Here is a 12072-nt window from a genome sequence, read left to right as displayed (position 1 = left end):
GTGCTTCCCATCACCTGATGACTGGTCACAAGTATGCCCACCATGCACCAGCAACTCACTGATCCCAATATCATAACCTGATTTAGAAAAACAAGCTGCTCAAGAAATGAAAATAAACAAACAACATATTCATGACCTGGAGAACACAAACTTCTAAAAAGCCTATCAGTATTCTTAATAAGAAAGTCCAAGACCATTTTGTCACTATTCAAACTGCAGAAAGACCTTGGAGCTTGGACTGCATACGAAATGGGAGCTGTCAACCGGAACAAGCCTCCACTAACACAGTATAAAACCAAAACACGGATGATCTAGGAATATAGTCATCCACAGAGAGAGTCTCTGATTCAGAAGCACTGTTTTGATCAACCACATCCACTAAAAAAGGTGAAGCCCTTCACTCACAACCAATGAATGGTCAATCTACAATGAGTTTCATTTCTAATGGAGGCCCAAGGCCTACTGCTGCAGAAATCTCTCCAGCTGGCCCTAGGTGTCTTAATCATCTGAAGATGTCATGTAACACCTGCCTCATATGTATGCTTTATTGAAGACGATGATTCCAAGAAGATACTATGTGCATGCACCTGTCAGAATGCAACCGAATGGCACACTTAAAATGTATGCATCTCATATGTAAATTTCACCTAAAAAAAAAAAAAAAAACTAAAATACAACTACAAATAGCAATGGTATGTACACTGAACCAAATGGGATTAAGTGTTATTAGTGTCCCAACTTACTGTGGTTTCAAAGTAACCTCAAAAAACAAGATGGACTGCAGGTACACATATGTGATACAAGTAAAAGTTAATTTTCAAAGTTGATTTTAGGGGTGACTGCCTGGCTGTTGGTGGAGCACATGACTCGAGCTAGGGTCAAGAGCTGAAGCCCCACATGGGGGGGGGGGGGGTAGAAATTATTTAAATAAAACATTAAAAAAAATAAAAGATTTAAAAGGTTTAACTGTAGGGGAGCTCACAGGGCTAAGTCATTTAAGCATCTGACTCTTGATTTCAGCTCAGGTCATGAGCTCAAGGTCGAGATTGAGCCCTGTGTGGGGGCTCTGCACTAGGCATGGAGCCTGCTTAAGATTGTATTCTCTCTCCCTCCCCACTTAACTCTCGAGCATGCTCTTCCAAAAAAAAAAAAAAAAAAGTTTAATTGTAGAATCTTGACAGTCTACCTGTAGATGTTCACTGTGAATTTTTTTCAGTTTCTCTTTATACTGAAAATTCTCACAATAAAAATTGTTGGAAAAACAGTCACCCATTATTTCTACTAATGACAGCAATGATTTTTTTAGTAAGATTTACTTATTTATTTTCGAGAGAGAGGTAGTATTAGGGCGGGGGGGCGGGGAAGAGGAAAAGGCACAGGAAGAATCTTAAGCAGACTCTGTGCTAAGCACAGAGCCTACCGGACATGGAGCTCCATCTCATGATCCTGAGATTACCACGCTAACAGAAAACAGAAAAAATAGACCACGCCACCCACACTCCCCAGCAATGATTTTTAACATAAGCTATCTTACTGCCTATTTTTATAACTTTGAGCTACATCCTAATACTAACCAGAAAGTTTATTATGTTTTCTTGTATAGGTACTTTCTAACCAATAAGACAAACCAGTTTCAAGGAAACAAATATGTTCCCAAGTCACTTAAAACTGATTGTGTTTGCCAGAGACCTTCCTTTTTTTGTTTTAGATAGCACTAGCTCCAATGTATCACACGGGAGAACCTCAAAAGGAAACTTAAAATACATACACACACCTCTCATAGTATCCAAAACTGACATGGCCTCTCTAAAATAATTTTTAGGGGCGCCTAGATGGCTCAGCGTATTAAAGCGTCTGCCTTTGGTTCAGGTCATGATCCCAGGGTCCTGGGATCAAGCCCCGCATCGGGCTCTCTGCTCAGCGGGGAGCCTGCTTCCTCCCCTCTCTCTGTGCCTGCCTCTCTGCCTACTTGTGATCTTTGTCAAATAAATAAATAAAATCTTAAAAATAATAATAATAATAATTTTTAGACTTATCGGCCATTCACAATACAGAAACAAATATAGGGGTGCCTGGGTGGCTCAAGTGGCTAAACGTCAGCCTTTGGCTCAGGCCATGATCTCTGGGTCCTGAGATAGAGCCCTACATTAGGATCCCTGCTCACTGGGAAGTCTGCCTCTCCCTCGACTCATGCTCTTTCGCATGCTCTCTCAAATAATAATAAATAAACGCATACACACACACACACACTGACTATATGGTCTTTTAAAAACAGTAATAGCTTTCCAGATTGTCCTTTCCTAAAAAGACCATTCACACCAATGCAACATAGACAACAAAATGATTGGAACCTTTCTCCTTTCCCTCTCACCAAAAAAGTGAGGCATCGCTGGTTGACTTCCTCTCAGGGAAAAATTCATGTCTAGGGCCACTGTTCTTTTTTTTTTTTTTTAAGATTTTATTTATTTATTCGACAGAGAGAGAGATCACAAGTAGGCAGAGAGGCAGGCAGAGAGAGAGAGAGAGAGAGAGAGGGAAGCAGGCTCCTGGCTGAGTAGACAGCCCGATGCAGGGCTCGATCCCAGAACCCTGGGATCATAACCTGAGCCGAAGGCAGAGCCTTTAACCCACTGAGCCACCTAGGCGCCCCTAGGGCCACTGTTCTTAGACTGCTAATTATGTGATGCCAAAAGCTTTTTATATTCAAATAGATCATATCCTCCAAAAGTACTCTATATGGCACAAGATTGTATATAAGTTTCTCAGCGTAAGACAAAAAATTCAGAACGCTAGGGGTACCAGGCATGCAATTCTTGATCTCAAGGTCATGAGTTCAAGCCCCATGTTGGATGTAGAGACTACTTAAATAAAAACTTAAAAATACATATTTAAAAATATTTGAAAAGAAAAAAGAGAATTCAGAACATAAAGTGTATTTGAGAAGGAAAGACCTGCACCAAGACACGGCATCAAGAAATTTCAAAACACTGGAGACAAAAATACCAAATTACCAGAAAGAAACCCAGGTTACAGTCAATCAAGCATCAGCAAAGTATCACAATTCTCAGCAGCAACAATGGAAGCTGGAAAACAATTAAGCAATGTCCTCAAAACTCTGGAGGGAAATAATTGCTAGCCTAGACTTCTATAACTAAACTACAGAAGTATGAGTGCAAAACAAAATGTTTCCACACATGAAATTATGACTCTCCCATACTACTGGGAAACTACTGAAGGAGATCCTCCACAAAACCCAAAAGGTAAACTAAGAAAGACAAGGAATCAAACAGAAGGAAAAGATTTAAGAAATCCCTGAGATGTTGGAAAGAATGATCCCAAGGTAAGGTGTAATCTAGGATACTGGGTCCAGGGAAGACAAAGCAGTCGCAAAAGAAAATAGTCTCAAATTCACTAAAGAATGTTCACAGGGTCACAGTAACAGGGATGGGAAGGAGTGAGGTTACCTTTAAACTATATGGATGTGAACCCTTTATTTATTTTTAAAGATTTTATTTATTTATTTGACAGAGAGAGAGAGAGATCACAAGTAGGCAGAGATGCAGGCAGGGAGAAGCAGGCTCCCTGCTGAGCAGAGAGCCCAATGTGGGGCTTGGTCCCAGGACCTTGAGATTATGACCTGAGCCGAAGGCAGAGGCTTAACCCACCAAGCCACTTAGGTGCCTCATGTAAACCCTTAATTTAAACAAGAGAAAGCAGATCCCATGACCCCACAACCTGGTAACATTCTAAGGCTTTTCTCTCCTATGTGGTTGCCATAAGTGGAGTTTATTTTTTAAACAAACCTGGGGTTTTACTTCATGGACATAATTCAAATCTTCCCTAATTTATTCTCCATCCAGCCCTGCATGGCAAAAACCAAGGAAGCTATTTCATCACTCTTGGCAACATTTTTCTCCCTTTAAAATGTATGCTGGTGGGTAAGGGGGACAGGTTAAATAGTTCATGAGTTTGAAGGAAGGTACTTGTGTTGAAGCACTGGGTGTTGTATGTAGGTGATGAATCACTAAATTCTACACCTGAAACTGGTATTACATTGTATGTTAACTGGAATTTTATAAATACCCACCCTCAAAACGTATGTTAATCTAGTGTTTAAGTCACTTCTTAAATAATTTACTACAAAGAACTGAATGTTTTCTTGAAGACTTCAGAGGATTATTGCAAATATTACTATAGAGACGGTAAATGGGAGTAGAAGAGAAGCCTGAATGTGCAGCCTCAGGGCCATGGGAGCCTGACTGTTTGTATGCTGCCTGCCAGCATTCTCAATAACACAGTCAGGGGGATATGTTAATTCATTATACAAATGCCAAAAATGAAATAAAATAACTTACCCAGGAGTGACACAGCCACGATCTAGCAAACTCCACACCCCAAACTCTTTCCAACAAATTGCTGATTCCAAAAGGAGACAGCCAACTCTGGCTGAACAGGTACTCAACCTATTATACTTGCTCATGAGGATGAAATGAATGATACCCCCATCAGAGTAATGGAATCTTTCAGCAAAAGACATGACATCTCATCACAAGGTTCTGTGTCACATTTAGAAGAGTGGTATGTTCATGGACATTGCCAAAGTGCCTCAAAAGCTAACCTCCACGAACATACCACCTGTACTACACAACAGCTTTGTCCACAAATCTGGTGCTAAGAGAACCAGAAGGCAGATTGAGAAAGCATCAGAAATGGAGACAAACTTCTTTTTAACTTTTTTATAGTGACAACTCTGACTTGTTCATCAGATAAGATGAAAGGCCCATTAAAAAAGAAAATTTTAAAATTCACAATATGAAACATTGAGCAGATCCCAGAAAAAGATGGGGAGCACAGCAGTGGCTCAAATTAGGTGGCTAAAAGAACTGGGGATGTTGGTGGAACCTTCAAAGTGCTCTCATTTTCTCATTTGCAAATTTTATATACATCTTATCCCCAGCCTCTTCCTGGATTATTTTTTTTTTTAAAGATTTTATTTATTTATTTGACAGAGAGAAATCACAGAGAGGCAGGCAGAGAGAGAGGAAGGGAAGCAGGCTCTCCGCTGAGCAGAGAGCCCGATGCGGGACTCGATCCCAGGACCCTGAGATCATGACCTGAGCCGAAGGCAGCGGCTTAACCCACTGAGCCACCCAGGCGCCCTTCCTGGATTATTTTTTATTCTCAGCTTGTCATTTACAAATTTCACAGACATCTTTATTATCAGCTTTCCCTAAAAATAAGAGGGTTTTGACAATCCTGGGCCAGCAGTTTCGCAGCTGACAACTCTCTCTGCCATCTATCAGCAGATGCCCCTTTGAACAAGGCAGGCCCTCATGGCAGCCACAATCCCCGAAAATCCTATTACTCCCACCTGCCACTAGCTTCTTGGTTACAACAGCAACTGCTGGGCAGTCTTGGAAAAGTAGCAAGAAAGGACCCATCTCCCAAAGAGAAGATGGATGACATCAGTTCTTCAGGTTGGCCTGAGGGGCCCCAAAGTAGGAAGCTAACCAGACCTAAAAACTCCAAGTTTCCTCTTGGGAGAGCACTGTATACTCTGGGAAAGGAGAACAACTTCACCAGCCTCCAAGAAGTCTGAGGCTCTTTTGTAAAAGAATAAAAAGTAAGTTTTGTGTTTTTTTGTTTTTTTTTTTAAAGATTTATTTACTTGAGAGAGAGAGAAAGAGAGAGAGAGAACATGTGAGCATGTGTCAGGGAGGAGGGCAGGACAGCAGGAGAGGAGAGAATCACAAGCAGACCCTGTGCTGAGCACAGAGCCTGATACAGGGCTTGATCCCACAATCCTGAGATCACAACCTGAGCCAAAACCAAAAGTTGGATGCTTAGCTGACTGTGCCAACCCAGGTACCCTGCTTTTCAGTATAATTCTGTTAACTTGTGTACTCCAAGAAGAAAATGAATACAAATGAACTATTATGGAAAATTCGAGAATGTGCCATTTTATGGTGGTCTGCAACATGGTAAGTAACAATTCTCAAGCAAAAAAATGAACTTCAAATTCCTCCCATCGTATACAAAAACTGAACCAAAATGGGCAACAGACTTAAATGTAAAATCTAAAACTATAAAACTTCTAGAAGAAAACAGGAGACCATCTTTGTGATTTGGGTTAGAAATGACACCAAACACATGACCCATAAATGAACAAAACAATAATCTGAAAACCATTAAATTTAAAAACTCTTGCTCATGGGGCGCCTGGCTGGCTCAGGCGGTAGAGCAAATCACACCTGATCTTGGAGTTGTAAGTTCAAGCCCTATGCTGGGTGTAGAGTTTACTTACAAATAATCTTTTAAAAATATAGAATAAATTAAAAAATACAAACTCCTGCTCTTTTAAAGACACTGTTAAAAGAATGGAAAAAAAGCAACAAACTAGGAGAAAATAGCTGCAAATCATATACCTGTAAAACAAGTCTCAACAGAAAAAGAAGACAAACTCAAAAACTGACATACAATAAAGATGCACACACTTAACCAAAGATGTTACAGATGGCAAATAAGCACATGAAAAGATGCTCAACATTATTAGTCATTAGGTAAGTTCAAATGGCTAAAAATTAAACAGAACAACTATACCAAGTGTTGACAAGGAGGTAAAGAAACTGGAACTTTCACACACTGTGGATGGGACCAGAAAACAGTACAACCATTTTGGAAGACAGTTTGGCAATTTTTTACAAAGTTAAATATTCACTTGCCTTGAGAACCAGCCATTCTCCTCCTTTGTATTTACTCAAGAGAAATGAAGCATATATCCACACAGACTTGTACAGAGATATTCACAGCAGTTTCATCTTTAAGAACCCCAAACTGCAAATAATCCATACGTTAACTGGAAAATGGGTAAGCAAACTGTGGTATTCCCAAACAATGGAATCCAACAATAAAAAGGAAACAATTACTGATAAACACTACAACATGGATTTTAATTACGTTGAATGAAAGCAATCCAAAAAAGAAAAAGAAAACAGTACATTCCATATGATTCATTTATATAAAATTTTAGAAAATAAGGCAATCTATAGGAGAGAAAACAGATCAGTGATTTTCTGGATCCTGGTAGAAATCACAAAGGGTGAGGAGAAAACTTTTAGTGAGAGTTATATTCACTCCCAACTGTGAGAGTGATATACATTATATCAAAAATTATCAAACTATATACTTTAAACACGTATAATTTACTGTCATCTATGCCTCAAGAGAACTACTTTTAAAAAGTTAAACCTGAGAAGTTTTACAAAAGGAGACACCATTTAGCTGTTAAGGAGTCCAGTGAGTAGTAACATAATATTGCTGGTACCAGGGAAAGGAGTTCCTTAATTGATCCCAAAACATAGGCAGCAAAGTAGCAGGTACTCTCGGCCAGGTGGGAGAGAAAAAACGTTAAGTAAAAGCTAACAAAAACACAAAGCAAAAACCATTTTGGAAAGAACAGGCCAATTGGCAAGAACCAGAGATTTAAAGTTAAGAGTCTTGCCTTTACAGTCACAGGAAACCTTCACCTGAGAACATTACTCTGGTGTAAGCAAGCATGGAACACGAATCAAAGGAGAAAAGCTTGGGAGCAGGATGAGCAAGCCAAGGTCTTTGTCTGCACGTGAGCTACAAGCTGCACAAATGCAGTCAGAGTAGGAATAGAAACAGGAGAAAGGACAGAAGAGTCACAGAAGAATTTTATGATTGACAAAACGGGGAGAATTCAGGAAAGGGACACTACTCTTATCTACTTTTCCGTCAAAGTTAACTGTATGAGGCGAGGGGTTCTCAGGGGTTGCTGAAAAAAGTGAAGCACACCAGCAGATCTATGAGGCCAAGACTTCAGGTCACTGTGGGCCACCACTGCTACAGAAGAATCACAAAGTCCAGTGTCAGTGAGTGAACCCTCGAACAAGCTCCCACCAGAGTACAAGCTCACAGAGGAAAGTATCACTCCCTTTACAAAGTTCAGACCCGAACCAAGTTAACTTTGAACTGTATCACTGATTTCTAAAATCTAAAAATAATCTCATGCATATGAAATAAGACTTTGTTTTAAAACTATAAAAGGGACAGTGTAGAGAACACAGTAAATGGTATTGTAATAGGGTCGTCTGGTGACAGATGGTAGCTACACTTGTGGTAAGAAGAACATAAAGAACATTTGTAGGATGACTGTGTTGTACACCTGAAACTAATGTAACATTATTAACTACACTTGAAAGAAAAAATAGTAAAACTATAACCAGAGTGCTAAAACACTGGAGAGAAATCAGTCATCTCTAAAAATATTGTCAACATGGAAATACCACCTATTAACTACGCAAAATGATCTTTAGTTTCTAGTAATCAACACTGTTTCATAAATATATGTCCTGACACTAGTTACCTATAATGACGTATTAGAATAAAGATCTGTGTTATGGAAGAAAATCAGAAATGCAGTGTCTAAAGTTTTACATGCAGTAAGAATAACGTTTTTATCACACTCATCAACAAGCCTGAACTTGCAAACCAAGAAATCAATTCAACCCAAATCCTAATTCTATAACCACACTTCTCAAAACCTACCCACTTTACATTCTCCCAAGCCACATGGACAAAGCACTTACATCAGCCAGCACACATAGGCTGCATACCTGTTTGGAAGGTAGGATTCGCTCCAGGGTACATGTTGGGGGAGTAGGCAGGAGCTGCAGCTGCATAGCCCATGGGGAAACCAGCTGGAGAAAAACAGAACAATGGGATATCACCACCTGAAGGAGTAACATAATTTTACAACCATGGCTCCTACAGACCCAGTCATTCTTACCTTTTCATCAAACACCAGACTGACTGAAGGAGCTCAACAGTTTGTCACTAGTTGTCTCCTTTCCTCAGAACTGGGATGGGTCACAGATGTCCATTTACAGATGAATGGATAAAGATGTGGTATATATACACAAAGGAATACTACTGAGCCATAAAAAAGAATGAAATCTTACCATTTGCAACAATGTGCATGGAACGTTGTAGTTGGTATTATGCTAAGCAAAGTAAGTCAGCCAGAGAAAGACAAATACCACGTGATTTCATTCACATGTGGAATTTAAGAAACAAAACAGATGAACATAAAGGGAAACAAAGGAAAAATAAAATAAGATAAAAACAGAGAGAGGCAAACCATAAGAGACTCTTAACTACAGGGAACAAACTGAAGGTTGCTGGAAGGGAGGTGCATGGGAGGGTGGCCTAACTGGGTGATAGGCATTAAGGAGGGCACGTGATGTAATGAGCACTAGGTGTTTTTTGCAACCAATGAGTCACTAAACTCTACCATGAAACTAATAATATACCATAGGATAACTAACTTGAATTTAAATTTTAAAAAGCTGGAATGGGACACAAACATAATTAAGTCTTTTAAACCTGTAAGTAAAGGCAATTGAAAAAATTTAGCAGAAAACTGAGTCAGAATGCCAAAAAATAGAACAAAACAAAAAATCAAACCTAAGCTGAAGTCAGAAAACTCCTAATACTTCTGGCAGTTTTACCATAGATTTTCATCACAAAATTTATTACTTAGCAACAGTAATAAGAATGCTAGGAAACTGTGTGGTGAGGTGGTGAGGGGGCTGTTAACTGGCACACTGACACACGGAAATGGGAAAAATCCAATCTCACAAACCACTTGCAAGCAACCTAATCTTTATTAGTATAAATGAGACGCCTTAGTAACACTAAACCATAACCACTACTAAAACAAAAACATCAAATGTGACTACAACAAAAACATCAAGTAAAACAGCATTGCAGTCAAAATTCTGGCTACCAGGCATCCACCAGCAAAGGGGCCTCAATTACCTGCTTTTGGCCTCCTGAGAGCCTAAGGACCCCTGTAAGGTTCCCTAGACCTATCTGGGTGAACCTATTTGGTTCACAGTTCAAAATGCTCCATTCATGTGACAGCTGGACCATTAGAATCTCCTTCCTTATATTCAGGGCAAAGAACCAACAAAGATGACCCACATTCCTTAGTCTTTACTACTGTCACAAACTAGTTGTGAAAAGCTGTTAACTTCTCCATCTCTCCTTCCCCTCACCTGTAAATAAAGCTGAAATGGAAAGGCAGACTTCAAATGAAAGACACTGTTGAGACTCAGAGAAAAGTGTCTCCCAGGGATATCTAAGGTACTGTGGTGGTTGAGTAACCAAAGTGAAAAAAAAAACATAAGGGTAGTAGGATAACATAAAGGAGAAAACTGAGTAGAGTTCAGAGTAGAATTCCAAAGGTAATCTTTGTGGATCTGAATATCATTGATGAAGATTTTGGATACAGCGCCTTACAGGAACCCCCGCAGTCCCCAGCACAGGCTGCATGCCCTTGCGCTGCTGTACCTCCTGATCCAGCTGTCCTTAGTTTCCAAGGTCTCTTCCAAGGGCAGGGACAGAAGTTCAGTCCCACTGCTCCCAAGGAATCTCTACTTGCAAGTGCCCAGTTCTCACTTCATATACAAATCCTCTGCTTCAGAGTTGCTTTCCTCTTTCTCAAAAATGATCCTCCCCTACCTAAGCAGAAGCTATTTGGAGTTTCCTTCCTAGATTATCATTTTCCTGTTTGCCCAATTACTTAGAAAACAGTTTGAGGGGATCAAATACTCACCAGATTCCCTCATTTTGGACATCAAGGACAGATTCCACGTGATTCCATGGGACCTAAAATGGCTTTTTTTAAAAGACCAGGAAGGTGGTTTTCAATCTGTGTTCAATGAATCCTAAGCATTTCCTTAGAGGCCTCAACTGTGAGCAGCAGGAGGACAAGCAGGCTCTGGAGCCTGCCGGAAACTCACCCTGGGAGATGCTGTAACTCATCTTAGTACTAAGGAACCACTAACAAATCTTTTCTAAGGTTGCACTGTTAAAAACAAAGTTTAAAATACTACTGACCTAGATCATATCTTATAGGCTTCTGCAACAATTCCCTCAAAATCCAAATGACCTCATCTCTCCATAAAGTCTACCAATAAATCCTCCAGCAGCATTGTCTGCTTCTGTAGTTATCTTGTGTCTAAGAGTTCCTGGAACACTATTATTATGTTTGCTTGGCCCTTCCTATCTTCACCTTCTAACAGTGAGTTAAACATGCTATAAAATGAAAGAGAAAAGCAACATAACAAGTATTTAAAACAGCATAATTAACCACCAAAAACAGGACATCCTCTGCTACTTCTATCCCTACGCATAGAAGTATACCACCCTTGCACACCACCCAATCCCACACATACACTGCCACACTGACCCAGAACCCCAGCACAGTTGACCTTCCATCTTGGCCATACAAAACCCCTACATGGAAACCTCTGAAAGAACTACCTCTCTGGACCCCCACAAACACTGTTTTAACTAGTCTTGGTTGTATCATCTTCTGCTTCTTCATTTTTCTAGAAAATTCCAACCTGCAGGGCTCCAATCATCAAAGTTGAGAAGCACTGTTCCTTCCTATCCCAGTCAATCTTTCTGGCCACACCACCGTGTTCCTAAAAATGCCCCTCACAGCAAGTACTCCTATGGACTGTTTCCTTCAACATCTGGTCTAGCTCCCTTCTGGGACAGAAACACTGGAATGCTAGAAACTACACTGCCCAGACTCCCCTCTTGTAAGAGACTATAAGTGACCCCAAATCCTAACCACTTTTATGAGAGTTATTACTTCATGAAAATAAAAACTTCAGAGCAAAAGATACCATAAGCTAAGTAAAAAAAAAAAAAAAAAAAAAAAGAAAAAATGCTTGCAAATTACATTAACAAAAAATACTATACAAAATACGAAAATTTAATAGTATAAGTAATTCTTAAAACTAAAAAAAAAAAATTTTTCAGTAGAGATCTGGACAGAATTGCTAACTACCACTACACCTATCCCATTTCTAACATGAGACTGGTAAAACTCCAAAAGCTGAAAACACACTTTGTTGGCAAGACTGTGGGGAAACCATTGCCTCACACACTTCTGGTAGGAATACAAAACAGTAAAAATCCTTTGGAGGAAAAATCAGAAGCATCTTAAAAATTACGTATGCAGGGCACCTGGGT

General features: G+C 39.8%; 1 protein-coding gene across 1 annotated transcript in view; it reads right to left on the bottom strand.

The window, feature by feature from the left end:
* FAM168B (family with sequence similarity 168 member B) overlaps positions 1-12072 on the bottom strand; it is a 44226-nt gene that overhangs the window by 20184 nt on the left and 11970 nt on the right. The window contains exon 3 of the mRNA XM_046018461.1: positions 8640-8723. Coding sequence (XP_045874417.1) covers positions 8640-8723 — 84 coding nt within the window. The remainder of the gene's footprint in view (positions 1-8639; positions 8724-12072) is intronic.

The sequence above is a fragment of the Meles meles genome, chromosome 9 (assembly GCF_922984935.1).
Source record: "Meles meles chromosome 9, mMelMel3.1 paternal haplotype, whole genome shotgun sequence".
Taxonomy (NCBI): Eukaryota; Metazoa; Chordata; class Mammalia; order Carnivora; family Mustelidae; genus Meles; species Meles meles.
Note: the sequence above shows the minus strand (reverse complement) of the source record. Positions and strands in the feature narration are given on the sequence as shown.